Genomic DNA, 20,913 nt, shown 5'->3' on the forward strand with positions numbered 1-20,913 from the left:
CAAAAGAATAACATAGCACATATGGCCATGACTTATCCTGTTTTCTCTCTATTTTTAACTTCTTTCTAAACATACGACATGAAGAGTGGGCTATGTTTTAAAGATTTTATTTTCTAGTTTAAATTGTTTTTCCTTTTTAATTGTCTTCTAGGAGAGTTCCTCAGTGTAATCTTCTGGTTCACAAGTGTATTTTACATTTGTGTCTCTGCTACTTTTATCTTTGGTATTGTGTGGCATACTAGGTCATAGGACCATATTCTAAGTTTTCAAATCTATAATTAAAACATTTTGTTATGACAATAATGACAACAAATTTTTTTTGATAAATGTGATACCATACTCTTTGGTTTTAGATAGAGATTAAATACAAGTCAACTCTTTATCTTCTTTAGCTAGCTTATGTCACAATAATGAGTTGCCAAATAATGTTTCACAACTATCTATTTCTTTCCCACCACAAGCCTGTAATGTGGATCGGGTGTGAATTTCCATTTTTCAGATTAGGGAAGTAAGGTTCAAAGAGGTGAAGTGAGTGGGTGGCAAATCTGAGATCTGAATACTAGTCTTCAGTTGTTACCTAGTGTGGTTGTTTTCCTCACCAAACAGGTTTGTCGCTTTGTATATGTCATATTATTAGAGCAGAGATTTTGGAATGTCTCTCATCATCCCTAAAAGGTGTTTAGCTTTGTTGGCTTATCAGTACAGAAAACATTTAAAATAACAACAGCAAAAACAATAATAAATGGCCATGATATGTTTAGTACTGTTCTGAGAGCTGTATGTGTGTCAATACATTTAAATATCTTTATAATCCTGAGAATTTGGTAATATATGCATTTTACAAATGAGGACACTACAGCATAGAGTGGTTAAGTAACTGTCCCAAATCACACAACTAGTAAGTGGCAGATTTAGGATTATGAACCCAGCAATCTGGCTCTTGATCATTACTCTAATCTATGATACTATAAAAACTTTATTGGAGCTTATAGTTTACAGAGAGCTTTCATATCTACTGCCTACTGGACCTTATGACTACTCTGTAGAGAAGGCAGGCAGGCTTTGACAGTTTGCTAAGTATCAGAGAGGTGACTTGGCCCACCTCACCCAGATAGCAGGTGTCTGAAATCGTACTGAAATAATTTCTTTTGAAATTAGACTGTATCTCTGTTCTTGGACCATGTTTTATTATTCATGATTTTGTTAGCTCACTGCAACCTCCTTATTATGTTTTCCTTCTCCACTGTATTATACTGTTGTGGGCTTAAAGTATTAATCTATTTATGTATCTGAGGAATATCTTCTCTCTTACATTTTGATGTTCCTTGATTATGTCTCTTGCAGTTGAATTGTGATGATTTCAAGCAAGGAGAAAGGGCTGGAGATTTTATCTGTACCCTTGGTACTACAGCTGTCTGTGGCACAGATGGGAAAACATACAGAAACAGATGTGCGCTGTGTGCTATGAATGCGTGAGTATTCTCTGAAGGTTTTCTCCCTAAAGCATGTTCCCTGTACACATTTTTTGTACATCTTTAAGGTAACAATTCATTTTGTGGGAGTTAGCCATCTATAAATTATTAGGATCACTTCTTTTACTATTCTTAAGAGAAAAAATATGTATGTAATATAACACTCTATATTTTACAAAAGCACATTTGTGTGGACTTTATCAGATGGTTAACACTTTCTGTGAAATAGACATATCTGATATATCTATATTTGTATACACATACACACATGAATATATATTTATATGTACATATACATGGGCTTCCCTGATAGCTCAGTTGGTAAAGAATCCATCTGCTATGCAGGAGACCCTGGTTCAATTCCTAGGTTGGGAAGATCTACTGGAGAAGGGATAGGCTAACCACTCCAGTATTCTGGCCTAGAGAATCCCATGGACTGTACAGTCCATGGGGTCGCAAAGAGTCAGACACAACTGAGCGATTTGCACTTGACTTCACTTCACTTCATACATATACACATCTATCTATCTGTTTTCTTTCTACCTATCTATTTAGGAGTATATCTTTTTTCATAGAGAACTATTTAATCATCAAAAGATACTTTTTTACTAAATTCTCAGTAATTTATAATATTAGGGTAATGGGGCTTAATGCTTAACTCCGTCCCATCTACTCAGTGTTCACCATATATAGCTAAAGCATCTCACTGTCCTGCATTTTGTCCTTCTTCAATTCTTTCTCCACCCTCAGTACTAGGTTTGGTTATCAGTTGTCGTCAGCCAATAAGACGGCATACCTGCTTTGCAGGTTCTGGCTTATGATCTCAGTCTCGAATTGGCTGCTCTTCAGTTTTAGCAAATACAACAGCCAATGTTTGAGAAGGCTAATTAGAGATGCTGATAAATATTCAGTCTTGAGGTCTACAAGCTTTGTCCCTCCTTATAATAAATATCTTTACCAAGCACAACTGAATTAAATCACTCTGATCCCTCATATGACTGCATTTTCAGAAATACACACTAAAACTGTATCTTCAACTTTCACCAAGGGTCAACATAAAGAAACAGAAAGCAAAAATAGGCACAGAAAAAAACATACAAGTTGTTATTAGGAGTGCATTTGTAACACCACTATGACCACACTGTATATTAGTTGTGACCTTATTTTTTGTGGGGAATCTTACCATATTTTGTGTGGAGAGCTTATTTAAGCCTCTCATTTCTGGTATATGACTTTTTAATTATACAATGAGAATCATCTTGCTCACTGCATTTCCTTCTTAGTTCTGTCTGCTAGGAAACTCTGTAATGTCACTGGAATTCAATTTTTATATTTTTCTTCAGCTGATACCTTTTGGTATAATTTTTTTTCTATCAGTTTTAACTACTTAGGTTTTTTTAAATTTTATTTTTATTACATTTTTATTAGTATATAGATGCTACAGATCTTTTTAGAGTAGAAAATGTATCTTATATTTGTGCTACTATGTTCTCAGGCATGCTTTTAATGTTCTGTTAGACAGAACAATATTAATTAGGGCCTTATGTATTTTCCATGACAAAATATGATCATAACTCCAATAAAGAATGGTAGAATAGTATGCTGGATACTATACATCTGAATTTGATTATTTAAAATAACATCATCATCAACAACAAAATTCCTTAGGTGGCATCTAATATCTAGTTACAAGATTTACTTCTTACGTATTCTTCTGATATGGATCCTCTCTGGAAAAAGGGAAAAAAAAATCTGGAAATAACATTTACAAGTCTGAATCTTACCTCCAACATGCTCTCCAAATTTCTTTGACTGTAATTTATAGAAATGGAATTTCATTAGAAAGAGTAAGTAAAGAATGCAATGTGACACCTATTTTCAAAAGCAAAGGAGGATTAAAATATGATGAAAAGAAACTGCATATGCTGAGAAGTTCCATGATATTAAACTGCTCTGTCTACTAACTTTGAATTCCAGTGAAACCAGAGCTCAAGTTGGCATAAAAAGCGAAGGAGAATGTGAGAACAGTAAGCCAGAACAGGTAAGGACAAATGTCAGAACGGGGGGGAAACACTGGGGGACTGATTTTGAAAAGAAAGACGATACTCTCTCCTTCTTTCTTTGATGGTGGTGTTTGGAAAGAAAGAATTCTTGCTGCACCTGAAATGGAATACTGCTCATCTAGATGAAAAGCAACTGATAGTTCCTGAAACTGGAGTGGATTACTTTGGCAGTTAGACCTTTCATCTCTATTTCTGCTTTCTATGAAGAAAAGAAAAAAGAAAAGGAGGGAGGGAGGGAAAGAAAGGAAGCTACATGTGTTGTACAAAGGGATCTACTTCAGTTACTGAACCTGAGTAGATACCCCTGTCACTGACAGTCAGGATCTCGAGTAGATTACTCAACCATACTTTACCAGAGTCTCCATATCTACAATGAGAATTGGGCCACATACCTTCTTTTGATGCTAAAATTCTGTGAGCCTGTGATAACAGGGGAAGTGAGTGAGTGTCTCATACACGTCACACTTGATTTTTTCATAGTTGGATGATTTTCCCAAGTCAAAGTCTGGTGACTTTCCAATATGCAAGTACAGCATCTGAGGTTTCCTCCACCGAGACATTTAACACAGTGTATTTTTTTTTTCTTCAGATTCATTTAAACTATATTTTTGTTTTTTTTTTTAAAATTGAAGTACAGTTGATTTACAATGTTGTATCAGTTTCTTCTGTACACCAAAGTGATTCAGATACACACACACACACACACACACACATTCTTTTTAATATTCTTTTCCATTATGGTTTATCATAGGATACTCAATACAATTCTCTGCAGCATACTATTTTAAAAGTCTCTTTGTATCACCCAGTAGATTGTGAACAAGTTCAGAGCAAGGACTGTGTTTTACCTTGGTTCTAGCACATCACAGGTTATCCACATTTACTAACAAGTCAATAAACAAGTAAATGAGCTCTATAGTTAACCATGTGAATTACACAGTACTTAATGACCTGCTTCTACACACTGGCACTGCTCCAGATAGCTAGTGTGTCCTCGGCAGAGGGCCACTGGGCTCTATAAAATTTCTGAAGATAGTGTTGTAAGCATTACCATCAGGATGGTAAATGTCAAGTTCCTCTCTCTGTTCTTCAGGATATATGTAGTGATTTTCGGCCTTATGTGAAGGATGGAAGACTTGGATGCACAAGGGAAAATGACCCAGTTCTTGGTCCTGATGGAAGGACGCACGGCAATAAGTGTGCAATGTGTGCTCAGCTTTTGTAAGTATCCTCACCCCCTCGCAGGCTAGCAGGTGAGTCTGTTGAGGATGTACTTGGTTGCTGTTCTGAGAACCACCCCACAGAGCAAGAAAGTCCTTTTCTGAAGCATGTTATCCTTGGTCTTTATAGGGTGAAATGGTCCCTGCTCCCACAGTGTCTTCTTCTCTTTTTAATTTATATTATCTGATAATGTTTCTTAAAAGGAGTGGATAAAGTGGTTGTGCTAGTTATTTAATTCAAGACTGTTAATTTGTTTAATTATAATGACTTAAATGCATAGTGTTGTTTAAGGCACAATATTTCAAAATTTAAAAGGTGCTCTCTTCTGCAATAATTTAAATAAGTCATTTGACATGCACTGCTTTATTCAGGCATGTGTAGATACTCTTACTGAAAATGACAGTCGAAAATAATAATGTCGTGTGCCTAAATGTATTAGTTGTATAAAAGGTAGGGCAGGCTTTATGAAAGGGAAGAACTCTTGGGTTAATCTTTCTCTCCGTGCCTGATGCTACCCTGAGCACTGAACCCCAGATATGAATAAGATCCAGTTAGTCTTTAATATTCTGGCCGTTAAACAAAGCACAGACTCTCTAATCTGTGTGTTAGAAAGCCTTAAAGTGCTCTGTTTACATCGTTGGATCTTTAAAATCAGGACAGAGAAAGATTTAACAGATTAAAGAACTTTGCACCTGTCTTTGAAAATTACAGTATGCTATCGTGGAATTCAGGCCTTCCCTGGTAGCTCAGCTGGTAAAGAATCCGCCTGCAACGCCGGAGACCCAGGTTCAATTCCTGGGCCAAGAAGATCCCCTGGAGAAGGGATAGGCTACCCACTCCAGTATTCTTGGGTGTCCCTGGTGGCTCAGACTGTAACTAATCCGCTTGCAATGCAGGAGACTTGGGTTCGATCCCTGGGTTGGGAAGATCCCCTGAAGGAGGGACGGCATGGTAACCCACGCCAGTATTCTTGCCTGGAGAATCCCCGTGGACAGAGGAGCCTGATGGGCTACAGTCCATGGAGTTGCAAAGAGTCGGACGTGACTGAAAAACTAAGCCACAGCACATTGTGGATTTCAAGGGCAGGCATGTCCTCTCAGGTTTACAAAGCAGAGATTAACTGGTTTCCAGACAGGAAATCATCCTCATTTCCACCTTCTTATCTACAAGACATGCACTTTTAGTGCTCAAACCTGCCCTAATTCTGTGATTTTGTGTTTCTTTTCGTTCCCTAGCTAAAAAAGAGAATTTGACCTCCTTGACTTCTGGTTGGTTTCTTGCTCCATAAAACTAAGATAGTCATGCCTATTTCTAAGATGAGACTGCAATTACATAATAGATCTGAAAGGATTTCCCAGCTTTGTTCAATGTAACATTTTAGTGACAAGGGTGCTTCTACATGAAGACAAACAAATACTTTACAAGGTATAAAAAGCTATACATAAGGGTGTGTTTGACAACATGTACTTCAGATGCTTAGTTTGGTTTCACCCTTGTCACAATATTGTTTTAAAGCTCTTGGTTCTGCCTGTTAAAGCAAGTTTTCCTGACAATCTTATGGTTGTCAATCAAGTAGTCACACCCATCTAGTTTTACAGAACAAAGCTTCTAATTGACTGTCAGTGAGTCAGTTTCACACCCACCCTTATCTCTGGCAATTTTCTGGCTCAAACATTCAAGACAGGGGAAAGCTTGTCTCATGTAAGTGGATGGGTTTAGCAAGCTAGAGCACAGGATATAGAACTGCTTAGCACAGAACTGGACATTGAAAATATGATACAGTCATAAATCAATCAACTATTTTCTTAACAGCTTAAAAGAAGCTGAAGAAAATGCCAAGCAAGAAGAAGAAACTAGAATTCAGCGTAGTGCTGAAAAGGTAAATTTCTCATCAATATAATTTAGTTCCTGTGGACATAAATATTAACAACTTATACTTGAACCTTTAAGGTAATTCAGTAATGTCACTGTCCATTATTATATTGAGCTTTTTCCCTTAAAGTTCCCCAAGTTGAATTCCTACTATACTACTCCTAGAATAATCTTCCTAGTATATTAATCATTAGATTCAACATTAAAATAGCATTTCCCACCTAAAGCTCAAAACGTGCAATTTCTCTCCTTGCTTATAAAAAAAAAAAGACAAAATTTATGCAAATTAAATACTATTTCCTTTCCATCAGTCTTCTCTTTGGTTTAAGTTACTTTTGCTTTGACTAGGTTAGTTTAAAAAGCAACATAATATAATTTTAAAACAATTTCAGAGTCTTTTAAACAGTATATTCACTGGTGTATTTTATGTATAATCCTACTAATGCAAGTTAGTTATTCATTTTTCCATTATGATTATTATGTTCAGAGAGGCCTGCATTTATAAAGGTCATGCTTCTAATTAAACAAAAACTTCAAATACTGATATTGTGGTTTTTAAAATACCTTTAAAATTAAGGTTTTTTCAAATTATTTGATGATTTAGCTTTTCAATCTAGTATAAAAAAATTATTCCTTTTGTTAATTGAATACTCACTGTAGGTAACGTAGCCTGGATTTCTTAAATCCAGGTTATTAAACCTTACTGTCAATGAAAATGATGGTAGTTATTTTGGTAATAAGGTTTCCTGGTGGCTCAGTGGTAACGAAGCCACCTGCCAATGCAGGAGACCTGAGTTCAATCCCTGGGTTGGGAAGGTCCCCTGGAGAAGGAAATACCAACCCACTCCAGTATTCTTGCCTGGAGAATTCCCATGGACAGAGGAGTCTGGCGGGCTACAGTCCATGGGGTCACAAAGAGTCGGACACGACTGAGCGACTAAACGACAACAAAGTCTTTTGCTGAAAAGTGAGAACACCTAGTCCTGCTCTGAGTGTGTGAAACGGAGCAACTCATCTCTTCTGTCCATGTCTCAGTTTTCTTATTAGTAAAATATGGAAGCTGAGTAAATGATTTCAATCTTACCCTCCTGTTGGATTCCGATTCTGTGTCCTGCGCTCTTTTGTGCTAATATAAGGATACTATTTTTGTGGATTGTAGGGCCTGTGTTTTCCTAAAGGGACACGCAGGTCCAATTCTTGGTAGTTAAAAGAGCTGAACTTCCACTTCATAGTGCAATTCAGTGAAACAAATGTCCCACCCTAAATAGGGCACTCAGAGTTTAAGAAACACAGAACATTCATAATTATCAATACTTTGTTCAACACTCACTGAGATTTCAAAATCTCAGTGATGGTTGTTAAATTTCAGTCTAACACTTTGGGTCATCTTGTGAGATCAACATTCTATTACTTCATCAACAGACAGTTTCTTTTCCCTTGTCTTTCATCCTGTCTCAGCTCCTTTTCCTTCTTTTACTCTCAATGGCTGGGGTCATTGTTTTGATGGGGTCATTAGATGTGGTTTTGCTGAATGGGACTGCATTAGAGTGATGGCTCAATATCTACCCTCATGATTAACCTGTCAGTGGGTTGATCACAGTATTTCTTTAGAATCTCCTTGGATGAATCATAACTTATAAACTGAAATTATCATTGTTTCTTTTATGGGAACCATTGAGCATTAATTTTATTACCATGCTATGATTATCAGGTGACAGTCTTCTGTGCCTGTATTCCTAGACTGTTACAATCAGGAAGTTGAGAGCACACCCATTACTCCTCCAAAAACAAGTATCTTCTCATTACATTCTCTTTTAAAGTATCCTAGTGAAATATGAGTTATTTTTTTAAATTAGAGAATACTAGATCTAGGAAAGTTCCTAAAGAGCAGCTGTTCTGGAAACCTCCTTTGTGTTGGTAGTGAGACTGAAGTCTTAAAGGTGATGGGACTTTGCTATGGTTTCCTAGTGAGTTAGAGCCACAATTTAATTTCACTTCTGACTCCAAATCACACTCTTTTATTAAATAAGGTTTTTAATTGAAGTATAATTAACATACAGTATCACATTATTTTCAGGTATGTGTCATAGTGATTTTATATATATATATACACACTTGTCAAATATATAATATATATTATATAATACATATATATATTATATAATATATATATTTCAAAATGGTCACAAGTCTAATTGCCATGTGTCACCATACAAAGTTCTTAGAATATTACTGACTATATTTCCTATGCTGTATTCTATATCTCCATGGCTTATCTATTTTACAACTGTAAGTCTGTGCCTCTTAATCCCCTTTACCTATTTCATCCCCATCCTACCCCCTAGCAGCCATCTGTTTGTTCTCTGTATCTATGAGTCTGTTTCGCTTTGTTTGTTCCTTTGTTGTTGTTTTGTTTTTTTCAGAGTCCACATGTAAGGGAAGTCATAGAGTAACTGACTTATTTCACTTAGCATAATACCCTCTACAACCCATCCATAGTGTCATAAATGGCAAGATTTCATTCTTTTCCATGACTGAATAATATTCCATACATATACACACATACAGACATATACATACATACATTGTATATATGTATATATCCATTTTTTAAATCCATTCATCTATTAATGAACACTTGGGTTATTCTATGTCTTGGCTATTGTAAATGATGCTTCAATGAATACACCATACTCTTTAGGCTTGGGTTGTTATTAGCTGAAATGGCAAGATGAGGGTCATACAGTTGAGAAAGGCCAGGAGAAGCATTTTTTATGGATTATATTATAGTAACATATGCTATCATAAAATATGCTTATTGAAATAGGTTGCCAAACCTAGAATAATCATATATGTGTGTGTGTGTGTGTATGTGCTGTGCTGTGCTTAATCACTCAGTCACGTCCGACTCTTTGTGATCTCTGTCCATGGGGGTTCTCCAGGCAAGAATACAGGAGTGTGTTTATGCCCTACTCCAGGGGATCTTCCCAACCAGGGATCACACCCAGGTCTCCTGCATTGCAGGTGGATTCTTTGTCATCTGAGCCACCAGGGAAGCCCATATATATGTGTGTATATATATATATGTGTGTGTACATATATATATTTATATATAAAATTCTATTTGATGAGGGTGTGTGTGTGTATATATATATATATATATTTGTAAGAATGCTGTTGCTGCTGCTAAGTTGCTTCAGTTTTGTCCGACTCTTTGCGACCCCAAAGATGGCAGCCCACCAGGCTCCCCCATCCCTGGGATTCTCCAGGCAAGAACACTGGAGTGGGTTGCCATTTCCTTCTCCAATGCATGCAAGTGAAAAATGAAAGTGAAGTCGTTCAGTCGTGTCCGACTCTTAGCGATCCCATGGACTGCAGCCTACCAGGCTCCCCGTCCATGGGATTTTCCAGGCAAGAGTACAGGAGTGGGTCGCCATTGCCTTTTCCAATATGTAAGAGTAATGATAAATATAAGTAATGCTTTGGAATAAATATACAAAGTTTTAATGTATTTGTAATATATATAATTAAAACTATTTTGGTATATATATATGTATATATATTTATGTGTATACATATATGGCCCTCATCTAATAGAATTTTGAAAATAGAAACTTTAAAATATTGAAAGCATCGATCAGGAAATTTTTGGATATAGACTTCTTCCAAATTTTGGGATTAAGTCACAACCTTCTTAGGTTTTCTAAATAAAGATATATCTACTACTGTGGGCAAGAATCCCTTAGAAGATATGGAATAGCCTGCTTAGTCAACAAGAGTCCGAAATGCAGTACTTGGATGCAATCTCAGAAACCACAGAATGATCTCAGTTCATTTCCAAGGCAAATGATTCAATATCCCAGTAATCCAAGTATATACCCCAACCACTAATGCTGAAGAAGCTTAAGTTGAACAGTTCTATGAAGACGTACAAGACCTTCTAGAACTAATACCAAAAAAAGATGTCCTTTTCATCATAGAGGACTGGAAAGCAAAAATAGGAAGTCAAGAGATACCTGGAATAACAGGAAAGTTTGGCCTTGGCGTACAAAATAAAGCAGGACAAAGTCTAACAGAGTTCTACCATGACAACACGCTGGTAATAGCAAACAACCTCTTCCAGCAACACAAGAGTCGATTATGCACTGTGACATCACCAGATGGTCAATACCTAAGTCAGATTGATTATATTCTTTGTAACTAAAGATAAAGTAGCTCTAAACAATCAGCAAAAACAAGACCAGGAGTTGACTGCGGCTCAGATCATGAACCCCGTACTGCCAAATTCAGACTTAAATTGAAGAAACTAGGAAAGCAACTAGGCCATTTAGATATGACCTAAATCAAATCCCTTACAATTATACAGTGGAAGTGACATATAGATTCAAGGGATTAGATTTGATAGACAGTGTGCCTGAAGAACTATGGACAGAGGTTTGTAACATTATATAGGTGGTGATCAAAACCACCCCTAAGAAAAGAAATGCAAAAGGCAAAATGGCTGTCTGAGGAGGCCTTACAAATAGCTGAGAAAAGGAGAGAAGCAAAAGGCAAAGGAGAAAAGGATCTGAATGCAGATCCCATCTGAATGCAGAGTTCCAGAGAATAGCAAGGAGAGATACGAAAGCCTTTTTAAGTGAATAATGCCAAGAAATAGAATAGGAAAGACGATAGAAAAACAGAAGAATAGAAAAAATAGAAGAATAGAAAAACAATAGAATAGGAAAGACTAGAGATCTCTTCAAGAAAATCAGAGATACCAAGGGAACATTTCATGCAAAGATAGGCACAATAAAGGACAGAAATGGTATGGATCTAATGGAAGCAGAAGAAATTAAGAATAAGTGGAAGAATACACAGAAGAACTATACAAAAAAGATCTAAATGACCCAGATAACCATGATAGTGTGATCACTCTCCTAGAGCCAGACATCCTGAAGTGTGAAGTCAAGTTGGCCTTAGGAATCATCACTACAAAGATAGTAGAGGAGATGGAACTCCAGCTGAGCTATTTTAAACCATAAAAAATGTTGCTGTGAAAGTGCTGCACTCAGTATCCCAGCAAATTTGGAAAACTCAGCAGTGGTCACAGGACTGGAAAAGGTCAGTTTTCATTCCCAAAGAAAGACAATGCCAAAGAATATTCAAACTACCACACAATTGCACTCATATCATATGCTAGCAAAGTAATGCTCAAAATCCTTCAAGCTAGGCTTCAACAGTACGTGAAGTGAGAACTTCCAGATATACAAGCTGGATTTAGAAAAGGCAGAGGAACCAGAGATCAAATTGCCAACATCTGCTGGATCATAGAAAAAGCAAGAGAATTCCAGAAGAAAACCTACTTCTGCTTCATTAACTACGCTAAAGCCTTTGACTGTGTGGATCACAACAAACTGTGGAAAATTCTTAAAGAGTTGGGAGTACCAGACCACCTTACCTGCCTCCTAAGAATACTGTACGCAGTACAAGAAGCAGCAGTTAGAATTGCACATGGAATAACAGACTGGTTCCAAAATGGGACAAGTAATCCTTTAGTATGTCAAGGCTGTATGTTGTCACCCTGCTTATTTAACTTATATGCAGAGTACATCATGTGAAATGCCAGGCTGGATAGAGCACAAGCTGGAATCAAGATTGCCGGGAGAAATATCAGTAACCTCAGATATGCAGATTTCACCACCCTTATGGCAGAAAGCGAAGAACTGAAGAACCTCTTTATGAAAGTGAAAGAGGAAAGTGAAAAAGCTGGCTTAAAACTCAACATTCAAAAAACGAGAAGATCATGGCATCCCATCCCATTACTTCATAGCAAATAGATGGGGAAATAATGGAAACAGTGACAGACTTTATTTCCTTGGTCTCCAAAATCACTGCAGACGGTGACTGCAACCATGAAATTAAAAGATGCTTGCTCCTTGGAAGAAAAGCTATGACAAACCTAGACAGCATATTAAAACGCAGAGATATTACTTTGCCTACAAAGGTTCATATAGTCAAAGCTATGGTTTTTCCAGTAGTCATATATGGATGTGAGAGGTGGATGATAAAAAAGACTGAGCGCCAAAGAACTGATGCCTTCGAACTGTGGTGCTGAAGACTCTTGAGAGTCCCTTGGACTGCAAGGAGATCAAACCAGTCAATCCTAAAGAAAATCAACCATAAATATTCACTGGAAGGACTGATGCTGAAGCTGAAACTCCAATACTTTGGCCACCTGATGGGAAGAGCCAACTCATTGGAAAAGACCCTGATGCTGGGAAAGATTGAAGGCAGGAGAAGAGGACGGCAGAGGATGAGATGGTTGGTTTTCATCACTGACTCAATGGACATGAGTTTGAGCCAACTCCAGGAGATGGTGAAGGACAGAGAATCCTGGAGTGCTGTAGTCCATGGGGTCACAAATAGTAGACACGACAGAGTAACTGAACAACAACAAAAGATAAGGATTAGTCTTGATGGCCCACAATTCTAAGTGAAAAGTGAAGAAAATGAGGTTCACTCTCTGAGGTTTCCACCTGCATTGTTAGAAATGAACACTGATAATGGAGGAAGAGTAAATTAAAACGATCCACAGAGTGAAAAACAGAGGAAGCATAATGCTGTTGGATACCATCGTATTCCTTTTCCCTTGCAGGTTATGCAGATGGTTCTTGACTTGTTCCTATTAGCTCTTAAATATCTGATCTCACAGATTCTATATTCTGCTTAGTGGCAACATTTCTTTTGTCTTGGCTGCGGTATTTTGTTGCATTCTTATTTTTTTGGAACCCCATGACAGATCTTTTATTTATTTTTTTCACAGATTTCAAAGTTAACAGTAACTATCTGATCTTAGAAAATATTTCCTCAGCCTTATTCTTTCCTAGGCTCTTTTACCTTTTACATAGTAGATGTAAGTACCAAGTGATTTGATAACATAATTTCTATTTTCTCATTAACTCGCCTTAATATATTGTATGTGTTTGTGAACATCTTCTGGATATAAAACATTCTTTGACTATAAATACATGATGTACATTTTTCTAGGTTTAAAGGTAGAAAAGTGCTAAATGTAATTACTTATCCTTCTTAAAGGATCTTTGCAAGGAATATGAAAACCAAGTGAGGAATGGAAGACTTTTCTGTACACGGGAAAGTGACCCTGTCCGTGGCCCTGATGGCAGGATACATGGCAACAAATGTGCCCTGTGTGCTGAAATTTTGTAAGTATAGATGTGGTTTCTTTGGAGTGACTCAAAAGGTGAAGTGAAGATTGACTAAAATGATGGATAAGAACAGTGTTTATGGGAAGATTTGCTGTTGAGAATTTCTGAGCAATGTTATGTGCTCTACAAATCCTAATACCACCTAATAAGCAAGCTCTAATGCTGTATATTTCTTTTTTAATACAAGTGGATTCTAGTTTCCAGTAAGATGACTGGATCACAAAATACTTGTTAACATTTCTTCCCATAACCTTTGTAAGCCTTCTTGTGAGCTAGTCATAGTGTGGGTGTGCTCAGTCATGTCCCACTCTTTGCAACCCCATGTACAGACGGAGAGTTAAAAGTAGGCACCAGGACTGATTATTTTCCTTCAGTAATGACCATGTTAGGGCTTCTCAGGTGGTGCAGTGGTAAAGAATATGCCTGCCAACGCACGAGACACTAGAGATGTGGATTTGATCCCTGGGTCAGGAAGATCCCCTGAAGTAGGAAATGGCAATCTGCTCCAGTATTCTTGCCTGGGAAATTCCATGGACAGAGGAGCCTGGAGGGCTATACAGTCCTTAGGATCACCAAAGAGTTGGACACGACTAAGCAACTGAGCGCACACATACATACATTACCCTACTGTGGCAGAATAGACGGGATGCCCACAAAAAAATTCACGTTCATATGTGAACTAGATTAACTCTATCTTTTCATCTTGGACATCTGACCCTGGGAAAAGAGCAAATCCCACAACACATAAATTAGGACATATATAAAGATGGCTCAGGAAAGGTCTCATCACACTTTCTTTCAGATCCTTGAAATCTATAAGCTCTTTCCTCTGAACTGCTAGTTCTTATGTTGGTCAGCTAATGTCTCTTCTGTGTATTGCAAATCAAAATTATACTTCCTTGGATAAGATCTCTTAAAATCAATGATTAAATTCAATCTTTATAACATTTAATAATTTCACAACAATCATCATAGTTTATATTTGTATAATTATTTCTAGTACTATCTATTGACTCTGCTCTACTGGTCTGTAAGTTCTAAGAAGATAGAGTATGTGCTCATATCGTGAGCTACTGTACTATATGCCCAGGGTGCTATCTGCTGCTGCTGCAAAGTCGCTTCAGTCGTGTCCGACCCTGTGCGACCCCACAGACGGCAGCCCACCAGGCTCCCCCATCCCTGGGATTCTCCAGGCAAGAACACTGGAGTGGGTTGCCACTTCCTTCTCCAATGCATGAAAGTGAAAATTGAAAGTGAAGTCACTTAGTTGTGTCCGACTCTTAGCGACCCCATGGACTGTAGCCTACCAGGCTCCTCCATCCATGGGATTTTCCAGGCAAGAGTACTGGAGTGGGGTGCCATCGCCTTCTCCGGGGTGCTATCTAATGCTTGCCAAAAAATAATTACTAACTAAATGTTGAATAAATAATGGATGAATGTATGGACAAAGATCCCTGCTCTCAAGAAGCTTAAGGCTAATAGCAATACATGGATGTGTATGCACATGCGCACATGTGTGTGTGTGCACACACACACAGTCTCTGCAAGAGAGAATGAAAACTATCCTATAAGAGAAGAACATCCAATATGAAAACACAGTAAAAGATGTAGAACTCATTTCCACTCTGAGGTATGGAATGTCTTCTTAAAGAAGGTAGAATTTAAGCTGGGGAAGATTTAAAAGAGAAGATGACAAAAAAAAAAAAAAGATTGCTACAATGAAAAGAAATGGCAAACAGCAAACTTGAAGGCAAAATGAAAGGGGTTCTTTGGGAAAATAGTAGATATTTCAATTTAATCAAAGGCTTTAGGGTGATTTGAAAATGTTTGTTCTAAAACTCAGGAACACTTAGTTGTTTGTTTCCACCTGCATCTAAATGACTGTTTTGCTGCTTGAAGATTCGAAACATCTATATTCATTCCCTTATTTTTGTTTCTGTCTCCAGCCAACGGCAATTTTCAGAAGAGAAAAATAAAGCAGATGAAGACTTGAGAAAGGCTAATGAAAAAGTTAAAAGAGATACTGAGGTAAGGATTAGTTTGATCAACTTAGTTATGACTTTTATAGGGTGTGTGTGTGTGTCTTTTACTCTAGAATGGAATGGCTACCTGCTCCAGTATTTTGGCCTAGAGAATTCCATGGACTGTATATAGCCCATGGGGTTGCAAAGAGTCGGACATGACCGAGCAACTTTCACTCATTCACTCACCATCTTAGCTCAGATACCTACCAGCTTTCCTTTGCATTGATGCATAGGCATCCTGCCTGGGCTCTATACTTCTAGCCAGCATCTTCCTCAACCCTCAAGATTCATCTTCCATGCTGTTTGCAGAGTAGGAAACATCCACGAGCCAACGGCATTATGGAAATCTAATGTTTAAAGTATACTGGACCATTTCCTCCATGAAGAAACTCTACTTAAAATAGCTCACTCCCTTAGTCCACCTTCTGTCTTCATGTAACTCTTGTTGTTAAGGTCTCAGTTTCAACTGCTTTCTCCCTTCAAGTCTATGTTACAAAGTCCTTTTAATTTTAGCTATCAAATGCCCCCCAGCTATCCTTTTATGTTTCATTTTCAATTTCTTCCTTCTTCTCTTTTCCTTCCTTCCCTCTCCCTCCCTCCCTCCCTCCTCTGTTTTCTATAGTTTCCCTAACTTCAGTCTTTAATCACTTAAACCCCCCACACATCTGACTGGATACTCTTTTTTAAAACAAAAATCTGATTAGATTTTTCTCTGCTATAAATATTGTTTTCCTGTTTCCTATGAATAAAGTGCAGAAGTCTTTTCAAAGTTAAGTGGTCTGATTCTGACTTATCTTCAAATTCTCCTTTTGACCAGTTCCCAAACCTTCCTCTTTGTGTCCTGATAATTCTTTAGCCACTGTGACAGATTATCTCAAAATAACCTGTTCTTTTACACCTCTGTCTTTGCATATCATAATTCCTCCTGGGTACATGTTTGCCACATTGTTTTCCTAGGCACATTCTAAACATACAACTCATGTATAAATTCTTCTGGGAACTTCCTTGAATCATTCTTTCCTTTATGCTGGTGCACACTTAATTTAGACATGTGTCATATCCCTTAGCTTTTTCTATTGTAATTCCTTATCCTCTCCATTCAACATAAAAGGGCCAAATCACATTCATATTTAATCCCTCTAACTTAATACATTTGTTGAATAGTTAAGTGAATGAATCTTTTAAGGAGAAAGATCACAAAAATTTTAGAAAATTCTAAATCCTAAAAGTTTAACTTTTTATCCTTAATTCCTCTTTTCCAACATCTCTGATAAAGAATATCATACATTTATAAACAAAGAACCATCTCTAAACTGTCTGATTTTCATTATTCAGAAACTGTGCAGTGAGTATCAGGATCGTGCCAAGAATGGAGTACTTTTCTGTACCAGAGAAAACGACCCTATTCGTGGGCCAGACGGGAAGATGCACGGCAACCTGTGTGCCATGTGTCAAGCCTTCTAGTGAGTACAGACTTTGAGAATGTTGAGGAGTGACAGGGTCCTACAGTGGTTTATAGAACTAGCCTGCTTTCAGAACTGGGTGGGGGGAGCTGAAGAAGTTACACAGAGAATGCTAGTAATAGAGGCGGGAGTAAGTATCTAGAGCTGTTTATGCCAAGATGGCTGTTTCCCCCAACATCTATTCCTTAGCACTGGAACATCCTGATTTACACTAATATCCAGTTCTCCTACTGCTGAAGCTTCATATTGTGAACCTGTTGTACAAGTTTATAGGCATTTAGTCTTTCCCAAATTAACACTTAAACTGCAGAAATTGATTATTGAAATTGTCCATGAAACATCCATAAGCTCATAAAATAACAGTACATGTTGCTTTTTATAATGTGACATTTCTCGGTAAGTTATAATTGAGTTTGGTTTCAAAATCTGGGATTGGGCTCAGTTTATTTGATTGAGTTCAGATTAAGTAGTTCACTACATTTAGTTTGACCTTTTGTTTTGACTGACAACCATGTATGGTTGAAATAACATCAGTTAACTGTACATATCATACAATTCCATTGTATAAAACAAACTGAGGCTCATTTGGCTTATCAAGGTATGGCGATTATTAATCTTTTTCTGTCTATCCTACATTTCCTTATAGAGAACACAGTCATGAATAGACAGTACATATAAATTGAATTAATAAAGCTAGGGTATACATGAGGTGGTAGATTGAACATAGACTTGAGATGAAAGCTCTTGGTTAGTTGTGGTCATATCCTGAGATTATAATCAAAGCCCTTACTACTTCACCTTGTCTCTGTGAAACAAGGCGACCAGTCAGTGTGATTTGTTAAGGCCACTTTCAGCCTCCAGGTATAATGTCACCAAGCTACTAGTTTTGGTATCTCTTTGATGAATGCTGATGATGTTCCTTTTCTGAGCATGGTCAAGAAAGGTAATTTTCAGAAAGCAAGTCTCCCAGATCCACAAGTCTTGCTATCTTTATTTCAATGTTAAGCAGAAACTATGAAGAAGATATGGTACTTTACCATAATGGAGGCTGTTGTGTTCTCACTAATACGTAGTGATAAAGGGGCCAAGTTGCTCCTTTCTAAGGAGGGAGGACAGATTAGCAGTGCAGGAACATGGAGAAGCCATTGCCTGGGTTTGGTGCTATGGATCTGTTCTTTTTCCCCTGCCTCATTCAGCCAAGCAGAAGCTGAAGAAAAGAAAAAGGCTGAAGCAAAAGCAAGAAGTAAAAAAGCATCTGGAAAAGCACCCTCATATGCAGTGAGTAGACTATAATTTGAACACACTTCAAAGAGCCTAAATACTGGCATACTGCCCTGCAAAAATCCCCAGAAAATCTTAACCCTTCAATCTAGAGATGACATTCAGATGCACGCTATGGGAGACTGATCAATTTTTGCTTCTTCAGAGACTAACTCTGTACAATGAAAAGGACTTATTTACAGTCTGGGGGAAAAAAAATGAGTGCTAGTTCTACTTTTATCATGTAACAGACTGGGCTAGCTTTTGCTACTCAGTTTTCAGAGACACTTGGTGCGTATTTTCTACGGGTGAATTTTTGAAATTTCACATGAGTTGGGTTAAAAATACCTTCCACACCTGGAAAAAACATGGTTTTTACCTTTGAAATGCTACAATATTCATTTTTATGGCCCTATGTAAGTTATCGTAACTTGTTTAAATGATAAAAGTCTAATCCTCCCTTTCTAATTTTTTTTCTTATGCAGCCATTCTCCCTAACACAGCTGGACTAAAGTTTCAAAATATCAACCAGATCATAATACTTATCTTCCTAAAATGCACAAATAACTCATTATCAACTAAAGGATGCATTTTAATCTCCTTAGCTCTCTTATTTGGCTCCTTACTGCCGTTCAGAAATTCATGTGCTGCTATATATGCCATGTAGTTTCCAATATGTGCTCCTCAGCTCATTTTAGCAATTTAAAATGTGTATTTCTCAATCTATTTCTTAACCAGGAAAATCCTACTTACTCTTCGGAGTCTCACTCAAATTATTCTAATTCCCAGAAAACATCTTCCCTGATTTCCACAATCAGATTTCATGGTCCCAACATTTGAGTTCTCAGATTTTCTTGGACCTGTATGTTTGTACTTATTTTATCCTATGTATAGTAGAGTTTACTTGCCTCCCTCTTTATTATGCATCCTCTGATGTCTTGTTTGTTTCCATCTCTCAGCAAATCATGAATTTTGCTCCTTGAGTTGAATTTTATATTTGAGAGAAACACAATTAAAGTCCTGGACTCAAAAGATTAGTTTCTACCAACGGAGATGCTTTGAACTTCTGCTTTGAATGGGGATGAAATGTATTTCTAGATTACCTTCTCTATTTTGGCAGGAGGTGTGCAGTGAATACCGCCAGTTTGTGAGAAATGGGAAACTCCCGTGCACCAGAGAGAACGATCCCGTCCAGGGCCCAGATGGAAAGATGCATGGCAACACCTGCTCCATGTGTGAGGCCTTCTTGTGAGTAGAGCTGCTGCTGGGAAAATGAGGGAGGGTTCTGTCCTTTCTGCTTCATCTCTCTCTCTTTTGGAGCTTTATTCTGTTTCTTAAATTGTGTCTGTTTCTTGTCCATGGCATTTGTGTGTGTGTGTGTGTGTGTGTGATACATTTTAGCACAGTGTTGTAATAATCCAAGAATGATTCCTGCATATCCCTTGCGGTTGAGTTCTCATGGGAGTGTAAATGATCTGAAACAAGGATCACACCCCTGCGGAGTGGGATATGAAATCACCTGAAATCATGTGACAGATCACTAGCAAGCATACCAATATGCCCAACAGTTCATGCATAGTTCATAATATATATCAACTGTAATAATCAAATATTTGAGTACTTTAGATTACTTTCAATCTGGATATTCTAGAATTCTTACTCATTTCTTTTTAAATGACTCTCTTTTAGCCAAGCAGAAGAAAAAGAAAAGAAAAAGAAGGAAGGTGAATCAAGAAATAAAAGACAAACTGAGACTATACCTTCCTTTGAGGTAAGAGGACCTTCTGCAACAAGTCAGAGGCATATGGACCTGGGATCCATAGGTGGCATTCAAGGCACCCATAAATTCTATAAAACCATATGAAAAACAAATACAGTTTGTGTTTGTGTATTTGTTTATATGTGTGCATGCAGACATGCATGCACATGTGTCTAGGTTGAGGGTCTATAATTTCCATCATTTAAAATTGCTTGTGTCCTCAAAGTTATTCTAAAATTTACCAACTGCTGAACCCAATTTGAGAAAAAAAGTCTAAACTTCAGGATTTTCTGCAATCTGATCCAACTTGTGTTCAACAGCTCAAACTTCCCTCCTTGATTTCATAGGAGCTGTGCAGCGAATACCGCAAATTCAGGAAGAATGGACAGCTTCTCTGTACTCGAGAGAACGACCCCATCCAGGGCCCAGATGGGAAGATGCATGGCAACACCTGCTCCATGTGTGAGGCCTTCTTGTGAGTAGATCCCAGGGCTTCTGAGGCAGTGGGGACAGGGAACTGCTAAGGAAAGTTTTCAAATAATTATGAGTAACACATTTTCCTCTTAGGCAT

General features: G+C 37.6%; 2 protein-coding genes across 3 annotated transcripts in view; one reads left to right on the forward strand and one right to left on the reverse strand.

Annotated features, from left to right (window-relative positions):
- SPINK5 (serine peptidase inhibitor Kazal type 5) overlaps nt 1-20,913 on the forward strand; it is a 345,077-nt gene that overhangs the window by 276,496 nt on the left and 47,668 nt on the right. For both annotated transcript variants that reach the window (XR_014055486.1, XM_081495652.1), the window contains 11 exons: nt 1,345-1,472; nt 3,450-3,513; nt 4,629-4,756; nt 6,569-6,635; nt 13,706-13,833; nt 15,783-15,864; nt 17,196-17,323; nt 18,520-18,601; nt 19,704-19,831; nt 20,273-20,354; nt 20,690-20,817. Coding sequence is in view for 1 of the 2 variants with exons in the window: in XM_081495652.1 (XP_081351778.1) it covers nt 1,345-1,472; nt 3,450-3,513; nt 4,629-4,756; nt 6,569-6,635; nt 13,706-13,833; nt 15,783-15,864; nt 17,196-17,323; nt 18,520-18,601; nt 19,704-19,831; nt 20,273-20,354; nt 20,690-20,817 (1,145 nt within the window). In the remaining variant the exon portion in view is untranslated. The remainder of the gene's footprint in view (nt 1-1,344; nt 1,473-3,449; nt 3,514-4,628; nt 4,757-6,568; nt 6,636-13,705; nt 13,834-15,782; nt 15,865-17,195; nt 17,324-18,519; nt 18,602-19,703; nt 19,832-20,272; nt 20,355-20,689; nt 20,818-20,913) is intronic.
- LOC145508636 (uncharacterized) overlaps nt 1-20,913 on the reverse strand; it is a 331,084-nt gene that overhangs the window by 59,150 nt on the left and 251,021 nt on the right. The gene's annotated exons all lie outside the window — the stretch shown is intronic.

Source organism: Giraffa tippelskirchi, chromosome 6 (assembly GCF_054371585.1).
Source record: "Giraffa tippelskirchi isolate mGirTip1 chromosome 6, T2T-mGirTip1v1.2.pri, whole genome shotgun sequence".
In the NCBI taxonomy this organism is placed as follows: domain Eukaryota; kingdom Metazoa; phylum Chordata; class Mammalia; order Artiodactyla; family Giraffidae; genus Giraffa; species Giraffa tippelskirchi.